Source organism: Mastigoproctus giganteus, chromosome 8, assembly GCF_048544385.1.
Source record: "Mastigoproctus giganteus isolate SK-2022 chromosome 8, ASM4854438v1, whole genome shotgun sequence".
Lineage (NCBI taxonomy): Eukaryota > Metazoa > Arthropoda > Arachnida > Uropygi > Thelyphonidae > Mastigoproctus > Mastigoproctus giganteus.
The window spans coordinates 63826253-63849633 of NC_143582.1; the positions used below are offsets into that span (position 1 = coordinate 63826253).

The following is a 23381-nucleotide window of genomic DNA, read 5'->3' on the forward strand; positions in this document are numbered from 1 at the left end:
CGTTGAACGTTAAGTATTTTGGCCTCGTTAAATAAAAAAGTATGTTTTTCGTTAATGGCATGAAAGGCTAATTCTGACCCTGCTGAACGAGAAGCACGAACTGAGGCTTCGTGTTGATTTACACGAATATTAAGAGAAAACCGCGTCGAACCCTGGTAAGACGAGTCGCAATCACCGCAAGAAATGTTGTATACTAGATCATTAATTTGTGTTGCGAACGCGGAAAGAAACGAGCGATTGTTCAGTATAGTGTGTAACTTCCGTATAGGTCTAGCTATAATTTTAAATTCGGTATCTTTAAAGAATCTGTTAAGCTGTTTGTGCCACTGTTCAACATATGGGACAGAAATAAAGTATTTTTTGATATTACTATTGTTGATTGGTGTAGTATTTTTTATCCTATCCTTAGCTTGTACCCTAATACAATACCCTAATTAGGGTACAAGTTAAGGATAGGATAAAAAATACTACACCAATCAACAATAGTAATATCAAAAAATACTTTATTTCTGTCCCATATGTTGAACAGTGGCACAAACAGCTTAACAGATTCTTTAAAGATACCGAATTTAAAATTATAGCTAGACCTATACGGAAGTTACACACTATACTGAACAATCGCTCGGTTCTTTCCGCGTTCGCAACACAAATTAATGATCTAGTATACAACATTTCTTGCGGTGATTGCGACTCGTCTTACCAGGGTTCGACGCGGTTTTCTCTTAATATTCGTGTAAATCAACACGAAGCCTCAGTTCGTGCTTCTCGTTCAGCAGGGTCAGAATTAGCCTTTCATGCCATTAACGAAAAACATACTTTTTTATTTAACGAGGCCAAAATACTTAACGTTCAACGTAATTATACGCGACTATTAATTGCAGAAACCGTTGAAATTAAATTACACGAGAATTCTGTTAATGTTCGACGGCCACATTTGATCTCCGATGCGTGGACCTTTACGCGCATGTGCGAAGACATATAATCACTATTTAAGTTGCAGCTTTAGCCTGATTCGGTAATTTTCATTCCTGTGATCACGACAGTCGGTCGAAAAGCATTGTCAGCTTCAGGAAGGAAAATCGTTTTGAATATTTTCGTTAGATTCTTTTAATTGCGTTAATTTGAATTTTAATTGTTTTGAATTGATTTTGAATTGTGTTAAATTGATTATTTAATTATTTATATTTTACTTTAATGTACCGGTAAGTTGTCGATTTTTTCGTTTTTTCCGTTTTAATTTCTGGAGGGTATCATATGGAAGTGTTCCACGTACTATATTGAGGTAAACTCCTCTTATTAATTTACTTATATTAATAAGTTAGATTCAGTTGTGTCTGATACCTCCACTTATCGTGAAGTGGACCCGACACTGTTTACCAATTTGGTAAAGCAATACAATAAAACATTAACCACATATCGTAAAAACGACTACATTACTATGGTTCAGTTGAAGGAATTGAAGTCCAGAACATACAATATTCCTGCACCTTTTGGTCAGGTAAAATTACACAAGCCTGGATTTCCGATTCAACCTATTGTTTCCTACAGGAACTCGGCATTTTCAGCCTTAGCCACACATGTATATAACATTATAAAACCTTTTAGACAGGTTATACAATTTGGGATTAAGAATTACGATACATTATTTAATAATCTTAAAGACTGTAGACTCGGCGACAATGACAATTTATTCTCATTAGATGTTACCTCATTATATACGAATGTAAACGTTGAATACACATTAGATATTATTTGGGATATGTTAAATAAAAACTCGACACCGATTAATTATACGAAGCTGCCTATTAAGGAAATTTTTCACTTAATTAAACTATTAGTTGAGGCTAACTACATCACCTGTCGAGACAAGGTGTACAAACAAATTTTTGGATTACCAATGGGTTTGAGCCTGAGTGGCTTAATGTCAGAGATCTATCTCTCAACGATTGAGCACATACATTTGACACCTTTTCGTCCCCGTATCACATACTATGGGAGGTATTTAGACGATGTTCTAGTTATTACCGATAGTAGTACTATCCAAGACATTTTACATTCGTTTAATAATATTCATTCTAGACTCAAATTTACATTGGAAAGGGAAGATACGGATACTAAGTCATTAAACTTTTTAAATTTCACGCTTACCCGGGACTCGAACAAAATACAATTTAGCATCTATCGAAAACCCACAAACACCGGTATGCTTTGACATTATAATAGCTACCACCCGTTCACCTACAAAAGATCGATTATCTTTAATCTATTTCTAAATGCCTATAAATATTCAACGACGGATTCTGCTTTGGACTCAGAAATACAAATATTAACTAGCAGATTCTTGAACAGGGGTTATCCCATTAACACAATAAATCGAATTAGGGTACAAGCTAAGGATAGGATACAAAATACTGCACCAATCAACAATAGTAATATCAAAAAAAAAAAAAAAAAACTTTATTTCTGTCCCATACGTTGAACAGTGGCACAAACAGCTTAACAGATTCTTTAAAGATACCGAATTTAAAATTATAGCTAGGCCTATACGGAAGTTACACACTATACTGAACAATCGCTCGGTTCTTTCCACGTTCGCAACACAAGTTAATGATCTAGTATACAACATTTCTTGCGGTGATTGCGACTTGTCTTATCAGGGTTCGACGCGGTTTTCTCTTAATATTCGTGTAAATCAACACGAAGCCTCAGTTCGTGCTTCTCGTTCAGCAGCGTCAGAATTAGCCTTTCATGCCATTAACGAAAAACATACTTTTTTATTTAACGAGGCCAAAATACTTAACGTTCAATGTAATTATACCCGACTATTAATTGCAGAAACCATTGAAATTAAATTACACGAGAATTCTGTTAATGTTCGGCGGCCATATTTGATCTCCGATGCGTGGACCTTTACGCGCATGCGCGAAGACACATAATCACTATTTAAGTTGCAGGTTTAGCCTGATTCGGTGATTTTCATTCCTGTGATCACGACAGTCGGTCGAAAAGCATTGTCAGCTTCAGGAAGGAAGATCGTTTTGAATATTTTCGTTAGATTCTTTTAATTGCGTTAATTTGAATTTTAATTGTTTTGAATTGATTTTGAATTGTGTTAAATTGATTATTTAATTATTTATATTTTACTTTAATGGACCGGTAAGTTGTCGATTTTTTAGTTTTTTCCATTTTAATTTCTGGAGGGTATCATACGGAAGTGTTCCACGTACTATATTGAGGTAAACTCCTCTTATTAATTTACTAATACTTAAGAGCAGTGTACATTAATGTACACTCTGTCTTCTCCCACTCAACAATTTCTTTATACTTAGCCCTTAATATCACACTGCTGTAATTTATGCACCATTTTTTATGGGCAACAGTATCAGAAGCTTTCCTGAAATCCAAAAAAATAATTTTGATACCAAAATTATTTTTTGTATCCAGTTTGTTACTGCATTATAGTATCCAATCAGATTGGTCAGACAAAATTGCCCATCCATGCTATGACTGCAGTATAATTGCATTCCTATCTAGATGGTGCTACATTACTTCATTGACTCCATTATTTTCCGTTGAACAGAAGTTAAGATAACAGATCTGTAATTACTCAATGTCACTCACATCTTAACTCCCTTTTTGAATTGGGAATACATTTGCACAGCTCCAGTTCATAGAGACCTTCCCTGAATCCAGAGATGTTCTCATAATTGTGACTGAGGGTTTGCTTACCTCCTTTGCTGCCTTCTTAATGTAATTGGATATTTTTTTTCTATTTAGCTTCAACAGTCTCTTTTCCTGCTTTTCTCTAAGTTATCACAAAATCATTTAGCCCTCTCTTTTATAAACTTCTGTCATCACCCTCCCTGCAGAATTCTTCATGGGCAAATATAGTTGTAAAATACCTATTCAGTTTGTCAGCATCCTAAACACATCATCAGCAGTTAGACCATCAAAATCGAGTGGACCAGTGTGATTTAGCCCCTTCCTTCTTACTGTTAATATAAGCAATGAAGTCATTGGTTTCTTTGCATTCTTTGCCAGAGATTTCTTGTAATCATCCTTAATTTTCCTAACCTCTGTGACTTGATTGCAGACTAGTTTATATCTACATTTCTGTATCACCTGATACTTTATATGCATCTCATGCATGTTTCTTCTCTGCTACAGTCAGTTCATCTGTTATCCATTCATGCATTTACAGTATTTTTTACTTGATATAGAAAGTCTAGTAGCATCTACAATTACTTTTCTGAATGTTTCCATTTAGAATTTGCTGTTTATAACATCATCAGTTGGTCCCACTGCATAGAATTTATAAACTATCCAAGACCATTGTAGTCACCCTTTTCTTTACCCTTCATAATAGTTATGTCTTTAAGTAAATCCCACATCAGTACACTCTTATCATTGCTACCCCATGGGTCTTTTTTATTTTATTTTATAGATCTTTAATACATGAAGAATTGCTGCTGATAATCAGATCAAGAATATTGTTTCCTCTTGTTGCTGTGAATTGGCGCATTATAACCCTAGTCATTTTTTCACTATAAAAAACCAAAAATCAAACAACAAACTAATCCTCTTGTTGCCTGTCTAACATGCTACTGTAGAAAACAGTCATCCAGTAAATCTACAAAAGTCTTGGTAGTATGCGGGTGACCAATCTACAAATTCCAGTCAGCATCTGGAAAGTTAAAATCCCAAATTATAAGACATTATGATATACTGGCTCACTCTGTTTCTCTGTAAAGACGTTTGTTATACTTATCACAGTCCTTAGGCCTATAATAAACACCCCTACTCTCATTTTTGTTTTTCCAGTGCTTATGTCACACCAAACTTATTCAACATTGCACTGGCCACTTATATTGACTGGATGCACTGCCTTAGGTTTAATGTTTCTTAACTAAGTGCATTTGGAGTGTGTGTGTGTGTGTGTGTGTGGAGGGGGGGGGGATTGATCTAATGCAGAAGAAAAAGTCTGGAAAACTAGAAAATTATAAGACAGGAATACTGTAGACCTTTCGAAAAAACTAGAAAAATTGATAGAAACAGCAACTTTTTCCAGTGACATATTTCTCATCTTTGCTACCATACTTGGTGCATAAATTTCCATTAGCCCGTACCATGTAATTGAAAAGAAAAAATAATAAAAATTTAAAGTTTAGAATGTATAAGTGAAGCAAATACAGCCACTCCCTGACTTACGTAAGGGTTGTGTTCCATGGAAATCTGTGTGTCAGAATTTCCCTAAATGCTTATGCACCACTCACAACTATGTGCGCTGAATATGATTGGAGAAAAAGAAATGTTTGACAAACATGTAAATAGAATTATTTATTCAATTTTTTTTATCTTGATGCACAGTAAAAATGGCAAAAGTGTACAAAATTACAAAAATTTTGCAATTATAAAATTACAAAAATAGAGAGGAGACAGGCATAATGTCAGCAAATTTTACCTTTCAAGCATCATTGCCAAAATTAACTCTCCAGCTGATAAGCACACCACTGCAGAAGTTGAGGGCTGTGGAGATTTAGAAAGGATTTTTTTCCCAACACATCATTCAAAATTTCTCTGCAACTGCAGAATCGGCACTGGCGACTTCACCGCATACTTTAATGTTTTGGAAACCTGCACGATGTTTGAACCTATTAAACCACCCATTGCTTGCCACGAACTTGTTTTGGGGTTTGCCGTACTTATCCTTAATATCTTCATAATGCTTCTTGCTTTTGCTTGAATGGGCATTAGACTCAGGGGCACTCACTTCTGAATCGGATTTTCCACCCATATTATATTAATAGCTTTTCCATCTTCGATATAGCACCTGAATGCTCTTTTGTGATCACTGTTGATCTTAAATGTGTTGATCCTTTAACATGTTCTTTTATATGCACACTGTCCCTTAAAATAGTATTCACTGTTGAAGCAGTGAGACCTAATTCCGTGCAGTAGATGACAAACTTTGTCCTGCTTCATACTTCTTAATTAATCATCTTCATTTCTAAATAAAATTTTTTTTTTTTTTTTTTCGTTTCCATGCAAGTGGTGACAGCCACCACTTGCACTTTCCATTGGTCGGTTTCCTTTCATCATTGTAAAAGTAAATAGGAATGAAGAGAAGATTCTGAAAATTTATTTATTTTTTTTATATGATTGAAGATTTCAGCGAAGGGGAACTCATTTCACCATAATACTGTAACGTAAAAACCCACACAATTCCAGTTATCATTATTATTGCAAATGCAATAAGATTGAGTTTATAATAGATTGCGTTAACAGAAAAGCCCAATAAACCGGAAAGTGCAAATTGTTTTTATTGTTTTATGATAGTGACCTCCAGAAATGTGCTTTAGAAAAATATGACAAAGGCGTTCAAAATTGATTCTTATAACGGAACATATGGTAACGATGAAAAGTGTAGTCCAATTTCCATTATAAAAATGACATTTTAGAGAGATAAATAGCTTAGTTATATAGCGAAAATTTCACTTCCGAGGTGTTGGAATGAATTACCAAAAAAACAATATGTTATTTGGTTCACATTGCAATGTTTTCAAGATACCTTCATTTATTCTTACGGGATGCAAAATGTGTTTCCACAATTTTTTTTTTAAGTTTGCACCGGCTGGCAAAAACTTACTTAAAGTCGAATTTTCGTAAGTCGAGTGTTACGTAAGCTGGGGAGTGCCTGTAACTTTTAAGATAGTTTTTTTGCTTTTGTATATGTGATTAGTTTTTTCCATATTGTCATAAAACATGCACTGTGCCTGTCTATCTTCAAACCTAGAAAAATAAAACTACTGTGGTAAAAATTAAAACACCTTTACACTCCCACCTTCATGAAATGGGATGAAGCGGTACAAATTCAAAGCAATCCAGGCACATCCTCACGTTAAAACTGGTGCCAGTGCAGAACATGCTTATTCTGTGTTGAAAATATCTTAAATTTTCATACCAAAGAAAGAATAAAAACTAAACTACATTCATTATTTAATTTCAGGAAACAATGGATGTAAATGCTCAGAATTATGCTGGGAATACTCCTCTTCATTTAGCTTGTATCAAAAATTCCATCCCGATAGTTTACATGCTGCTTGATGCAGGAGGTGACCCTAGCATCGAAAATTTTGATAGAAGTGAACAATTTGGTAATGGTGGAAAGACCTCATTTGATTTTGCAGCAGACAGTACACAGGTAATTTTTTAATGATATTTCTAAAATTATTTTATGAAATGAATATTTCCAGTTGAAGTGAAACACCTAATATATTAAATAACTTGTTATTTCATCTAACTAATTAATTAACAAACATTGTCTTCAATTAAATCATAAAGTAAGTGGAAATATCCTATTGTCTCAGAAACTTAGAAAACCTGATATGAAAGGAGCAACTGCTTCTAGCCTCATGATCTTCTATAATCAACAGCTTTTCAATATGCCATCTTCAAAGAGTAAACAAAGCCATTCCACAGTGAGCAGGGACATTTTCACTCTTTTATGGAGGGGAATGTGAAATATGAATTGAAAATGAAAAGGAGGAGATTCTTGTTCTTTTCATATTACACTAATACGTTAGGAACAAAAAAATATAAGAAATAAGGAAAAAAATACATTAATGGAAGAAAAGATTAGTTTTTCATTCATAAATGCCTGAATTAGTTTTTCACTCATAAATTTCATGCCTCAATTTCCAAGTGAAAAACTTTAATACAGACTGAAAAATGTACACCTTTTTTTTGTAGGGTGGAATGTATATTTAATTGGCTATTTAACTTCTTTCTTTCGCAAATCAACCATGTAGATTTTTAAAGGCAAAAGATAAAATCCTTTCCCACATATTAGTATTTTTAGTGGCAAATGATACAAGGAAGCAAGCTTATATAGCATTAGCGTGCTCTCTCTCTCTCTCTCTCTCTCTCTCTCTCTCTCTCTCTCTCTCTCTCTCTCTCTCACACACACACACACACACGTGCGTGCGCACACCTTACCTAAATCGTTTGTCCATCTCTCCTAATAATTTGTTTAATCCTTCCCTAAATTTATTCAGTTTATTCACTTCCACAACATCAGATATCAGATGAAGTTTGTTCCATCCGTCGGTTACTCTCTGGCTGGAAGCAAATTTTTCCATTTCTACCTTGCCACCATTCTTTTTCAATTTAAATATATGTTCCCTTATGTGCATTGTCTGAGAAAGAGTAAGGGTGGCATTAGCATTTAGTTCACTCAGTATACTTAGAGCCTTAAACACTACACTACAGTGAAGTCTTTCTTAGGAGCCTAGTTTGCAGACACTGCAATTTACAGAACTCAAGTCTTTCTTGGTAAAATGAATCTCTTGTGCCCCTGAATAATCTTGTTCTTCTCTGCTCACTTTACAATAGATTCACACACTTCCTAAAATACAACTTCCAGACCTGTACGTAGTACTCAGGATGCATCCTGACCGTTGCCTTATTCAGTGGGTATGACTTCCTTGCCATTAGCAAAGTTTGTGTATGTAATTGACAACTCCTCTGCAGCATTCTATCTCACTAATTACCTGAATAACAGCTGTTACTGTTATAAGGTACTTCTGTCAGGCATGTCACATGGTTACTTAACTACCATATTCAGTTGCAATAGTTATAGAAGACATTTTTTAAGCATTAGGAAGATTAGATATCAGATAAGTAGAGTGTTCTTTTTATATAACTGCACACTGTCTGTGCTTGATAACAGGAAGACTGTTTTTACAGGGATGGAATACACTTAAATAGGTGCAAAAATATTTGTTAATGCTATCGAGTCACTGATAGGTGAATCAGAAAATTGCTAGCTTGGTGTGGATACACAGACTATTAAATTAACTAGAGTTGCAGGAAGAGGTGAAAGTGATTCTTGCACTGCTTCTATTGGACCACTTCCATGCAACAGCCTGGAAAGCAAGGTGTGGGTTTCCATGAAACAAATGAACACATGGGCTGTTACGGTAACTAAGAGTAAGAACAAGGTAGAGGGGCATGAATTTGCACAGGCGAATATTGACTGTGCAAATTCAATAAGGGCAAGATAATGAGTCCTGGAGGTAGAAGTGTTGCTGGTGTTGAAGATTAGCTTGGATTTTGGTTATAAGTAAAGTCGTAAAGGAGGCAGGTGTACATCATATGCCCAAAGTTTCAGGTTCTCCACAAGTGCAATGAAGATCCTACTCTATCCCTAAGTCAACAAGTTTTTGTTTAATAGGACCATGTCCTGTGAGGATGAAGGCTGCTTGAAGTCCTGGTTAAAACCAGGAGGGAGGTGAAGGTAACAGAGGGAAGAAAGAGCTTGGTTATAGTGCCTTTGATGGTATTGGTCCAGGAGTCTTGCCAGATTCCAAGGAGTTTGTCAGTAATGCACACTTGCGCTCTGCCTTAGGATCATTTGCACAAGTCAAGTCAAGATGGAAGTCGAGGATTTCTGTTGGTGTTCCTTTCTTTGAGTTGTCGAAGAGACCTCTCTTAATCACCTCAAGGTAGAGGGCATGAATCCAGCTAGGTCTTCAGCCTGCATACTCACAGTACGACAGGCCCTGGTAATTGGGAGGAGCATGGCTCTTTGGATGGAATCAAGCTTTGTCTTATTACGTCAAATGGCTCTTGTGCACAACAGTAAAGTTCCATAACAAACAGTGTGCAAGAAAATGGAGTTGCATATTACCATCAGGGCTCTGTTTAAGGCCACAACCTGCTCTGCAAATTCTGGTGATTGTTGCCGTTTATTTCTTGATTTTGGTTGAAATATAAACAAGGTGTGGAAAGAACATAAATTTCAAGTATGATAAGAAGGTATTTTATCTCTGGGTAGAGTCTGATGGGTTTGTTGGTGATCTTGATTGTAGGAGATCTAGTTAACTGGAGAGATCCTTTAATTGACTTAGTTTTCTTGCCTGTGAGTTGCTGTCCAAGTTTGCCCTGTCTTCCAGCAAGGCCTTAGAGTTGGCATGAACCACCAAATCCAGATCCTTGGCAAATGCAGGGTACTCAGTGTACCCGAGGTCAATCCCAAGGAACTCATCTAAGACAATGGAAAAAGGGTCTAAAGACAGAGCCCTGAGGACACCCCCAAGTGACCAGTCTGATGAACTGATTTGACTTGTGGCATATTAGAAAAATGCATAGGATGCATATCAGTTATTACAGAAACCTATAGTAGATATAAAATAGTAGTCTGTAATGAAGTCACATAGGAGTTAGGCAATCTGAGGGAGGTTGTTAGAAGTCTCTGGCAAAGAACAGCCAAGACACATTGGGCCAATTTATGTCATTGGTGTCTCTTGATGATCCTGCTCAGGTTACTGACAAACTGAATAGGTATTTTGCATCTTGATTCACACATGAGGAATTCCTTAGGGAAGGGGATACCAGAAGTTTATCAAATATACCGGAGAATTAAATGATTTTGTGATAACCGAAATGAAAGTGGAAGATAAATTGTTGAAGCTAAACATAAAAAAGGTGCTTGGGATCTTTCCAATTATATTGAGGGAGGCAGCAAAAGAGATAAGCAAACCCTTAGCCATAATTATGAGAGCATCCTTAGATTCAGAGGAGATCTTTATGGACTGGAATGTGCTAATGTACTTCCAATTCACAAAGGGGATCAAAAGGTGACATGAGTAATTACAAACTCGTTAGCTCAGCCTCTGTTCTGGTGAAAATAATGGAGTCACTGGCAAAAAAAGTAATGCAGGACCACCTAGACTGGAATTTAGTTATATCTATGGAATTCAGCATAGATTTGTTAAGGAGTGGTCTTGTCTATAAGACAAGCTCAGCAAGGTGAACTAAAACTAGCTCAGCAAGGTGATCTCATTCTTGTAATCTCTAAACTGTTGAATATTGATACATCCTACACAAAACTAGAATGAAATGGAAGTTTCTGAAAACTTGATCGGTGCATTATGCTTTATTGTACTGGATGCACAGATTGTATTCTATCAACCTATAGATGATGCTCTTACACATGTTACAAATTGGATGCTAACAGCAACCAAAGTGGCAGTTTCACAAACTGCTTATGGACATCATATGTATTCAGCAAAATGAAAGAAGAAAAATATATGATCTGGAATATGTTCTGCAAATATTCCACCACTGACATTTTTATTAATCATTTACTGACAACACAATGACATCCTCAGTGGCAGAGAACTCTGGTCCACAGGAGGTAGCAATTACCAGTAACTCTTAAGTTGTCAGAGAAATAGGAAATATATTGTGTAAAAAAGGGGATAGGCAGAATAAGACCAGGGTATGTGTGCCATGGAGCTAAAGTTTGTGACATTGTAGAGAAGCTATCATTTTCTAAGGGTGCAAAAAGTGATTGTTGTGTACGTTGGTAATAATAATTTAAGAGTAGGAAATCTGAGGATTAATTACCAAATACAGGCAATTTTGAGAAAAAGTTGTGAGTTGGGAATAAATTTGAAAATGTCTGCAATTTTGCCTGGGCATGATAAGAGGGAGTACATGTTCAGAGCCTTGTTAATCATTTCAGCCCTGGAGAGACTGTGCAAGGCTGATGGGATAGAATTTTTCTCAACATGGTCTGTGCTTATTAACAGGGATGGGATACTCTTAAATAGAAGGGGTGCCGAATATTTGCTGATGCTATTTAATTATTGTTAGGAGGATTAGAAAACTGTTAGCTGGAGGGGGTCATACACAGATTAATAGAGTAACAGCAGCTGCAAGCAGAGGTGAAGTGATTCCTGCACTGCATCTTTTGGGACATAAAGTAGCCCAAAAAGTAGTGTCAGAGATTACAAGGCCTGTTAGAGGTTATCATGGGAAAAGTAAATACATAGGTTGTGTTAGTGTTGCTAAAAGCAAAAACAGGTGCATGTGTACTTAAAATAAATTTTCTGTTTATACTCCAGGATGACCACATGGTCAGGGGAGAGAGAGAGAGAGAGAGAGAGAGAGAGAGAGAGAATACAAGAATCAGCACTGTATTTTAGTAGTCCCAGGTCTGAACCCCAGTCATTCAAAGCACATGTACTTAGCATTAGTAGAGGCATATGATGCAAGAAAGCAAGCTTGTGCAGCCTCAGCCAAAAAAAAAAAATGCTCTGGTTTCACCCCTCCGTTCGTTCAAAATACCTGTCCAGCTCAGCCTTAAATTTATTTAGACTATTAACTTCCACAACAAAAGATGGAAGTCTGTTCCACCAATCAACTACCTGCTGGCTAAAGGCAAATTTCTGCATATCTATCCTACAACTGTCTTTCCTCAATTTGAATTTATGCTCTCTCAGGTGATTATTCTGAGCAAGAGGAAGAATCCCATCAGCATTGAGCATGCTCAAACCATTCAAGACTTTATACACCTCAATCAGATCACCTCGCAGGTGTCTAGTCTTCAAACACTGTAATCTGCAAAACTTAAGCCTTTCTTCATAAGAGCAACCCTTCATTCCATTCACTAATCTTGTTGCCCTTCTCTCTACTCATTCCAACAGCTCTACATCCTTCTTAAAATGAAGCTTCCAGACCTGTATACAGTACTCAAGGCGTGGCCTGACCATTGCCTTATACAAGGGGATAATCACCTCCTTATGGAGGTTGATAGCCTAAATAAGTTTAAGGCTCAGCTGGACAGGTATTTGGAACGAACAGAGGGGTGAAGTGGAAGTGGTTTTTTTTTTTTTTTTTTTTTGGCTGATGCTGCATAAGCTTGCTTTCTTGCATCAAATGCTAATGCTAATGCTAATCCCTGCTAGAAAAATTCCTGTATATCATTGACAAGACACCATGAGCTGCTCTTGTAGACTGTCTGCACTGCTCAGAATACTTCATATCTGCCTGCACAATTACCCTCAGGTCCTTTTCATTCTCTACCACTGTCAGTGTAGTACCACAGAGTTGATACGTTACTCTGGGATTGCTGCTTCCCATATGTAGTACTTTACATTTGTCAATGTTAAACTTCATTTGCCACCTCTCAGCCCATCTGCTCAACTTTTCTAGATCCTGTTGCAGCAGCGTACTGTCATTAGTGTCCTTAACAACCCCGCCAACCTTCGTATCGTCTGCAAACGTTTTCAGTGAATACTGAAATAAACTTCTTCATTCTCATATCTCTGAGTGGCATCACATTTCAGTAAGCACAACCACATCAGCATTACTTGACCTGCACAAAAACTTAAATTCATATAATTTGTTTACAATATTCCTGGCCCTACTGTTATAGACAAATTAAGTATTTTTTTACTTTATTGCTTTTGACACTCCTGTTGCACCCCCTTATAGTTATGTAAGTTTTTTTTTTTTTTTTTTCATGATTTTTAATTGCAAACTTTCAGCAATTTTCCAAATTGCTGGAGGTTTGCTTTCTCACCTGTTATACAGATACATACAGCCCACTCTCTGCAGTATTCAGGATATGAACAGATATACATGGATAGACTTAAAAGAGATACTCAAGTAGGTGTTGCAGCAGTTTTATCCTAGCAATAAAGGTCTTGGGTTCTCCCTACTGAATATAGAAACCTACACTACTGAGCTCACTGCCATATTGATTGCACTGGAGCATCTAGATAATCCCCCCCCCCAATGTATATATGAATATACTAAATGCAATACAAGCTCTACTATAAATACGACAATGGCCTATTGGGTAATAATCATATTGTTGACTGCACCATTCTCAGATGATAACTATTTTTTTTTATAGTCTATTAACCCTTGAGTTATTCTGGGAAGAGTTTTGTTACTTGATTGCTGTTTGGTTTTGGTTTTTTTTTAGGAGCATTAGCAACTAAGGCCATATTGCTCCGGTGCGGTGGTCATTCCCTGACCTTTCTGCATCCTCCGTATTTGGTGGTGATGGGTTCGAACCCCGGTCTAATCAAGAAGCGTGTGCTGCGCACTGCTGCTCCTTCCCACCTGGCTACGGAGGCGCCAATACTTGATTGCAAAACTCAGTGGAGCTCTATTATTCCTATGGTTAATTGTTTTTTTTTTTAAATTGAGTAACTGCATAAACAAGGTTTTAATGGAGTTTGGCTGGCAAAAATTTAAAGGTGCAGACACCACTGTTTTAAAGAATATATTGGGTGTTCAAACTGTCAAGCTTGCTGTAAAAGAGCTGAGAAAAGAAGACTGCAATTTAATAAGGGCTGAAGAATTTGCATTTTTATTTTGAGCAAATTACAATGAGCAGATATGACTTTCACTACTGAAATGATGTATGCCATTAAAAAAAAAAAAAAAAAAACAACACTGAAAGGCATAACAAAGATATTGTGTCATCCCCACCTCCCCAAAAGTGTCAATTATCCCAACTCCCATGTTAATGATCATTTTGTATATTCTTCAAAAAAAAAAATAAAAATAAAATAAAATAAACAATAATAAATAAATAAATAAAATAATAAATAAAAAATAATCATATGATTGGAAGATATATTTGATAGGTTGTTTGGTGAAGATGAACATCAAAATGAGCAAAAAACAGCTATGGAAAATGAAAGTTCTGCTACTTCTGTCTATGGTGAGATGCATAAAATAGTATAGTCTGCTGTGTGCCTATTTCGAAAGAAACTTCAACAAAATCAGCATTGGAAAGGAGCTAAAACTGATTGAAGCAAATCATGAAAAATAGGGGATATCACCCGGAAAAATTGTTCCGGTTTTACTAACAATTCAGCCCACTTCAGCTAGTTAGAGGGTGTGTTCAGTAGCTTCAAACTTCATTACTAAGATCCAAAGAAATTTAAAAACATTTACTTTAAGTGGGCTTGTATTTTTAAACTATTATTTCATGAATGAAAAAATAAATGCTCTTTTAAAATTATATATTTTTAAATTACTCTGGTTACCCAGATATTTTTAAAAGAACTACCGAGTATCTTGGATTCCCTACTGCTGCTATAATTTTGGATAATGTTTTAGTATAAAGCTTGAATCAAAAATATAACACTGAGAAACTGCAAACCAAACTTTTTATACATATTCTTACAAAGCAAAATGAAGGCATTCGTTTTTGCTGATATTGATAAGAAAAATTTTCACAACTTCAACATTGGCTTTAAAACCTCAAATATAAGTATTAATTCAGTATTACAAGGACTTCCTTAGCCTTCTATATGGTGACCAGCATTTGCACTCCCTTCACAAAAGCAGATCGACTGTTGTATGCACTGTGGTCTTACTATTTGTGGTAAAACAAATTGCATATCCATGAGTCACCCTGCGATACAATAATTTCAAACAAATAGCACCCCTATTGTTTTTATTTGTTTATTTATATATTTTTTTATTATTATTATTGTGTATTAACGTATATGTGCTTGTTTGCAAACAGATATATGCATTTTATGTAGTTGAAAAACCACGAATAACTTGAAGGGAGATACTGTACCTGCTTTATCTGAGATTGACTAACTACAATTCTGATTAAGGGAGAAAAACAAGGGAAAATTGGTGCAAATATGTTTTAAGCCTTGTGAGACAAGAAGATAAACTTATCATTGAATCTAAATAGCATAAAACTTGCCAATTTTGCCACACAGCAAAATTGGTAAGTTTGGTTTTGGTTTGTGTGGTTTTGCTTGTTGAAAAATGCAGTTTTGGATGTCTGTGTGATGATCCCTAATAACGGGTTTCGGGCACTCCTACAAGATAGCAGTGTAGGTTTCTGCATTCACCGTTCCATTAATAAACTTAATTTGCCCAACCTTTTGCTTGTTATGCATCCCCAGACCATCTGACCAGTGGGGAACTTCACGGCCGGTGTTATGCAATCACTATCACATGCCTCCGATTTTCATCTTCTGACATATCACTTCCCATCCGAGCTATGCAGTTTGAATTTCTTTTCGTCAGAAAAGATTACGGTGTCCTATTGCTGTTTTGTCAATGAAACATGCATTTTAGCCGAAGCAAGTCGCTTCTTCCTCATTTGTTGGGTCAACAAAGGCTTCTTCTTGGGCTGATAGGTATGCAGACCACATTTTGAAAGATATCTTTGCATAGTTCGTGCACTTATTTGAATGCCAGAGGCCATCTCAAAGTCAAATTTTAGATCAGGAGCACTAGCATGGTGATTACAAAGGCATAGCATTTCAAATATCGATCTTGGGATGGGCTAGTCACTCTCTTACAGCCTGATCTAGGTCTCCTCCTCACATCACCGGTTTCAAGCTTTAATTTCAGCACCCGCGATACTGTTGATACTGGTGGCAGCCTATTTTATCAGTGCTAGCATGTGTAGAAAGTCCTTTCTGGGACAGAGCAACAGCTACACTTTTTTTTTTTTTTCTTGGTGTCAACTGAACATACAGAGCCATGCTTAAACCTCCACAAAACAAGATACTAATGAGTATGTATATCCTTCCAATGCTGTATTTATAGAAATGGCTGATGCAATACCTTTGCTTTGCGACAAATAAAATTACTGTAATCAAACAATATCTTATACGTTTCACTACAAACGTTATTTTTTTTTTTAAGGCAATGCAGTTTTTTTGTCCACCACTGTGTGTGTGTGTGTGTGTGTGTGTGTGTGTGTGTGTGTGTGTGTGTGTGTGTGTGCACGCACGTGCGTGCGTGTGTGTGTATATATCTTTGTTTCTGAGTTAACCCCTATTGATGGCTCCATTAATAAATACTACTTGAAATTATTACAATTTTGATTTTCAAAAACTAGTATGTGAGAGTGTGTGTGTATGTATTCTGTGTATGCTTTTATTTAAATTGCTGTATTATTGCAAGGTTGTTTAAAGAGAGAAAAAATGTATATTTTATTTCATTTCTTTTAGTTGTCTGATTTACTTAAAAGACATAAATTTAAAAAAGCTGTGTCTTCTACTGATTTACCTCCTGAAGCACAAAGAAAAAATGAAAGTAGAGAACAATTAGAATGCCAGCAGAAAGAAGAAACTTTATCTTTGGATTCAGGATATCTAAGTGGTAAAATTCCTTTATTTGATGCTCTATGAATAAAAACATTAATTTCCATATTTTCTTCATCACTATGATTTCTATATTATTTTTGATAATTCATAGCTGCCAAATCTCTGGATAATAATTTCCCAATGGCAACTTATAACGCCACTTCTTTTCTGTTATTTATGACTTGCAAAATATCTGTTTATACCTATTCTAGTTATTACTCGAATTTTATGATTTCTGGTTGATATTTATATATTTATTTATTTTTTAATTTGGAGTCTTGAAGTGTCCCGGTTAATCCGATCCCAGTAAATCGAGAGTCTGCTGTATTTCTAGAAAATACTTATCCACACTCTTGGCATCACTCAGTTGTACTAGCTTTTCCAAAGCCAAGTAAGGATCATACCATCCCACATAATTACAGGCCAATTTCACTGACTGTTTAGGCAAAGTCTTAGTAAAAATGGTCCACAGGTGGCTAATGTGGCTTCTGGAAACAAATAATCTGCTAAATAGAAACCAGCATGGATTTCGGAAGAACTGCTCAACCCTAGATGTGATGATCAAAGCAGAAGCAAACATCTGCAATGCTTTTGTAAGGAGACAACATCTGGTTATGGTCAACCTCGATATTGAGAAAGCCTTTGATACCACTTGGCAATACGTGTCCTCCAGGACCTTCATTCTTTTGGTTTGAGGGGCAGTTACCCCAATTTATACAAAACTTCCTACACCACAGAACGTCTCAGATCAGATATATGAACAGTGTATCCAAAACATTTGAACAAGAGGGTGTACGCAGGGTTCTGTCCACAATAAGAATTACTAATATGACACGAGGCATACCAAAAACAGTAGAATACACGTTTGCTGATGACCTCATTATCTCATGTCAGTCACAAACTATGAATGCCATTGAAAGGCAACGTCAACTATCCATAGCCAGAATAGAATTGTGGGTGCAACGGAATGGATATTCCTTAGCAGAAAATAAATCTACTGCAGTACATTTCTGTAAAATACAAAAATTACATCCGGATCCTGAAATATATTTAAAAAAACAACCCAATTCCTCTTACCAACAATTTCCGTTTATTGGGTTTATATCTAGATAACAAACTTAGCTTTTCTACTCATGTACCCTACCTAAGGACAGCCTGTCTAAAGAAACTAAATATCTTAAGAGCTGTCTCCGCTAACTTCTGGGGTGCCGATAGACACTCCCTCTCACATCTTTATAAAACTTTAATTCGATCCCGCTTAGATTACGGATCACCTGTCTATATATACATGCCCAATCCCTGAGTGTCTCATGTGCGGAGAAAAACTCAGCAATGCTGCTAAGGTTCCCAGTGAACTGAAACGGCATTTCTCAACAAAACATTCTTCTCTGGCATGCAAAGATATCAATTATTTTCAATGGTTGTTGCAACAAAAAAAACAAAAAAAAAACAGGCAGCGTTCATACCAAATTCCGTTGGTATGTGTTTCAGAAAATGTACAGAAATCTAGATATAGAGTAGCCGAACTTATCGTAAAGGCCAAAAAATCACACACAATAGCTGAAACTTTGTTAATGCCAGCTTGTAAAGAGATGGTTAAAATAGTCCTGGGCCCAGAAGCTGCTAATGAAATTTCAAACATTCCACTCTCAGCTGACGCAGTCAAGGCAGTGATATATCCGGTGACAGTGAAGAAGTTATGAAGGAGAAAATGAGCAGCAGTCAGAAGTTCTCACTTCAGTCACACTCAACTTCTTGCCAACATTCGGTAAATCGATGGAGATGCAATTGCAACAAATTTTTTTTTTTTTTTTTTTTTTTAAAGTACTACACGAGCAAGCCACCAGTGAAGAAATATTTTGCTTTACTAATGAATATATGCTCCAAAATGAATTAAATTGGAAGGATTGTGTTAGTGTATGCACAGATGGAGCCACTTCCATGTGTTAAAGGCTTTGGAGTTAAAGTGCAAGAAGTGAATTCTGGCATATGATGTGATCATTGTCTTATTCACTGTGAAGCCGTTGCCAAGTCTTTGCCATCTGCTCTGAAAGTTGTGCTGGATGAAGTAGTAAAAGTCATTAACTTCATCAAATTGCGGCTCCTCAGTTCGCGGCTTTTTCCATTTTGTGTCAGGAAATGGGAACTAAACACACCACACTCCTGCTACATACAGAAGTACGGTGGTTGTTATGTGGTAAAGTATTAATGTGCATTTTTGAACTTGAGGAGGTACAGACATTTTTAACTGTTGAGGGACATCAGTCTGTAGAGTTATTTGCAGATGATGAATGGGTGACTAATTTAGTATATCTTTCCGATATTTTTGTTCACCTGAATGAGCTGAACCGAAAACTGCAAGGCAAGAAATAGAATCTTTTTACTAGTATGGATAAGATTCAAGGCTTTCAGAATAAGCTAGATTTGTGGATACAGTGCATTGCAAATGGGTTGTTTGAGATGTTTCCAACTGTATGGCCACTTGCTGCTGGTAATGAAGTGGTGATGGACTTCAATAAAGAACATTTAGATAGCAGAAGTTCAAGGATTATTTTGGGGAGCATCAAAGATTTTTACTGGGTTCATGATCCATTTGTTGCAGATGCAAAATCTCTTCCGATGAATGTACAAGAGGAACTAACAGAACTAACAGGACTGAAGGCTGACAGAACATTGCGATAAAAACATTGTGAAGTGAAGTTGGACACATTTTGGTTTTCAATAAGGAAAAAATACCTGGCTAGCTCTGAGATTTACCATTTTTGGCTACATATTTGTGTGAACTGGGCTTTTCAACTTTGACTGAAATTAAAACATCAAAGAGGAAGAGACTCAGATCCATTGATGAAGAAATGAGGCTTGCATTGTCAATGATTCTGCCATGCATCAGCCATCTGTGTTCAGCAAAGCAGGTTTAATACTAAAAAATTTTTTTTTGGCTTTGCTTTACTTTAGTATAGTGATTTAGGGTTCATAAAATGTTAATGTATGCATGAGCCAATTTCTGTTGGATTGTTGGCAAAATAATCGCTTCTACTATGACTTATAGCATATTTATATTAACATCGCCATAAACTATGATTTTTGAGGATTAACATTTTGATGTGCCGTGTTGTTATGGATAGTTGTATAGTGTGTTTAGGGTCTAACAGCACCAGGGGATTCCCCCATCTCTGCATAGTTTACATTGCGTGTGATACAGTACACTGTACAGGCCAAGATTTAAAAGTGTATGGATATTGTGGTATGTAGTGTGGTGTACCATTGTTCTTCTGGCCATTTAACTGCTGGGTTCCAACGTTGCCCACACTCTGCCCCGTGGAGGCAGACCAGGGTTGTCCCATGTTAGTTGGCACAGTTAGTCCCATGCAGTTTTGGTCCTGATGGGAGAGTGTCTAATTTAGTGTTTGTTACATCAGATCTTTGTAGAGGAAGCAATGAGTCTGTTCGGTTTAGTAATTTGTTTTACTCTGGCAGGCCCTGCCACCTAATTTCCTGAGATTTCAGTTGCTAGAGCCTGTGGAAAATAAGGGGGGGGGGGAGATAATGCTAGAATTGGAAAAGCCGAGAATCGTGGGCGTGGTTTAATTTTGTCATATTTAAATAAGGTGGTAGATGACTTTCATCAACCGGTGAAATACCGCCACTTTGCTTATTGGAGGCTTGAAGTGGTGAAACCCATGTTTAGTCTCTAGAGCAAAGTTTCCGGCATCCCCCTCCCCCCATACTTCTCCTTCAATCCATGCACGGTACTAAGTACTATAGGTTTTGGTACCTTTCGTGTTTGGGGTTTTCATAAAAAAAAAAAAAAAAAAAAAGAATAGGGAAGGGAGACTGAAGGCTGGGGGGGAAAGTCAGAAGTATGAAGGTGAAAGAGCAGGCGACCCCAATGATTTTCAGTGGGGCATGCCCATGCCCCACCAGGAGGAAGCAGGGGGGATGGCAGGAAGGGAATGAGACAAGAAATCGTCCCTCCCCCCACCAAGCCGACCGGGCTAGCCGAGTGGGTAAAGTACCTGCCCGGCAACCCAAAGGTCGCGGGTTCGATTCCCGCCTCGGGCTTGGATCAAAGTGCTGCAAAAACCTTGGGAGGTGCAATATGGCCACAGAAGCCGAGGCACCAACAACTACCAAATCAAAAAAAAAAAAAAAAAAAAAAATCCCCCCACCAGGATAGGGAAAGAAAGTGGGTGAAGCTAGGTGCCCTGTCCAGATTGCCAGCTGGCAAGGTGGCAGCTTAGCTGCAGTCAAAGTCTAGGTTGGAGAGTGTCCTTTTTTGGTGATAAGAAGAAGAGAGTGTCCTTTTTGATGGTAAGAAGAAGATGGGACTTCAATCTTGGCTTCAGCCAACAAAGTGGTTTCACAACGTGTCCCGCCCTGGCTGCAAACTGATGAGGTGGCAGCATAGCTACAGTCTGTTGTTGTTATTTGGTTTTTAGGAGCATTAGCAACTAAGGCCATATTGCCACCGGGAATATGCGGTGGTCATTCCCTGACCTTTCCGCATCCTCCGTATTTGATGGTCATGGGCTCGAACCCCAGTCTAATCAAGAAGCATGTGCTATGCACTGCCGCTCCTGCCCACCTGGCTACAAAGGTGCCACTGCAGTCTGATTGGAGAGTCCATTTCAGTGTTTGTCTTGTCTTATCATGATAGGAGGAGGATGAGACATCATTTTTGGCTTCAACCAGCACAGTTAGTCCCATGCAGTTTTGGTCCTGATGGGAGAGTGTCTAATTTAGTGTTTGTTACATAAGATCTTTGTAGAGGAAGCAATGAGTCTGTTCGGTTTTGTGATCAAATTTTTTCAATCGCCGGATAGTGGTTGTTTCTTATTCAGTTTTGCCAGTGTTGCTCTTTAGGCTGAGGTTCAGTGCAGGGTTTGTAGTGATGAGATTGTTCTGGTCATGCTAAGTGGTTGCCAAGTTTCTTGGTTGTGGTAGGGTTCTGCACCTTGTGAACAAGTCTTATGCAAACTTTGTGAATGGTTTGTAGTTCTGTTCGTCATTAAGTAGGCAGTGTTCATGGTTCCTGGGATTGTACTGGAGCTGAGTGATGAGAAGGACCCGGAGATCTTCGTACAGATGGCAGTCGAACATCAAGTGGTCCCAGGTTTCTTGTGAGCCACAGGCACATAGAGGATTGTTTTCAATGCCTAGCATGGTGAGTTTGTTGCAGATGGTGCTGTGTCCAGTAAGAAGATAGTCCTGGTGAAAACCTGGTCGGTGACTTGGGAAATACTCTGTTGATGCCCGGCATATATTTTTGAGTTATTTCTCCTTTGTTTTGAAGGTTGTCCACCTTTCCTGCCAAATTTGTTGTATGTAGGTCAGAAGTCTTCTTTTCTCTTTCGGTCTATTGCTTAATGGATCTGTTGTATGGTCAATATAGGTTGCGGGTTTGTCCCTACTGAGTTACAGCATTCCAACACACGTGACCTCCAGGTCAAGGGGTAGCACCCCTGCCAGTGCGTGCGTGCTAACCGTGTTACACGCTCGGGTCATGTTAAGAAGGATTGGCCCATGAATGGACTCCAATTTTCTCTTATTAACTATGGTGGAGGCCTTGAAACCATGCCACAGAGGCGTAAGTTATCGCAGGAATGAATACAGCTTTATAAAAGAGAGCCAGTGTGCGTTTTTTCAACCCTCAGTCTCGGCAGGCACCCTGGCCACCATTGCCGTGTAGGTCCTGATTTTTCTTTGTATATAGTTCAGATGTGGGAGGAAGGATAGGTTCTTATCTATTATTATTCCTAGGTGCTTTAGTTCAGTGACAAGTTTGACTGTAATATCATGGATCTTGATCTGTGTCATGGATAACTTAAGGTCTGCCGCGAAGAGAAAAAGGTTGGGTTGCGGAATATACAACATTACTTTAAAGCATTAAATGAAATAGCCTTAGAATCATTATTGATCTTTTATAATAGAATTCTATTGGAAAATTCATATCCACAATCCTGGAGCCATTCTTTTATCTTAACCTTCTTCAAACCTGGAAAAGAACAGTTAGTCCTACGTAACTACAGACCAATATCACTTGCCTGCTGCTGCTTCCCATTAATGCCCAAGGGATCATTAGCAACCCATCTTTTAAAAATCTCTCTAGTTCAGCACCTGTCTAAATAGATGGCTCTGACATTAATACAGAAAATTAGGATGTAGGTCTACATCTGTTGTAATGTTATATTTTAGCCGCAAAGAGCACATGTGTGTTTACAAGTGAACAATTTGGAGTGATTTCTCGTGTGTCCTGATAGGTCTTCATATTATTACTGGTAAGTTGGTTTTAGTTAATTATTTTCTCTATTTGTTATACACTTTTGTTGGAACAAAGTTGCATACAAACATTTTTGATATTATTCTATTTTTATGTTGAATAGAATATCAACTGCAATGCATTTTTTTCCCGTGGCTGATTAACGATCCCTTGGACATATGTAACGATTTTTC

The 23381-nt window shown here is 37.3% G+C and overlaps 1 protein-coding gene across 5 annotated transcripts in view; it reads left to right on the plus strand.

Moving 5' to 3' along the window:
- Rel (nuclear factor NF-kappa-B family member relish) overlaps positions 1-23381 on the plus strand; it is a 462299-nt gene that overhangs the window by 394841 nt on the left and 44077 nt on the right. For all 5 annotated transcript variants that reach the window (XM_090380549.1, XM_090380553.1, XM_090380550.1 and 2 more), the window contains exons 16-17: positions 7007-7201; positions 16794-16944. In XM_090380549.1, coding sequence (XP_090236675.1) covers positions 7007-7201; positions 16794-16944 — 346 coding nt within the window. The remainder of the gene's footprint in view (positions 1-7006; positions 7202-16793; positions 16945-23381) is intronic.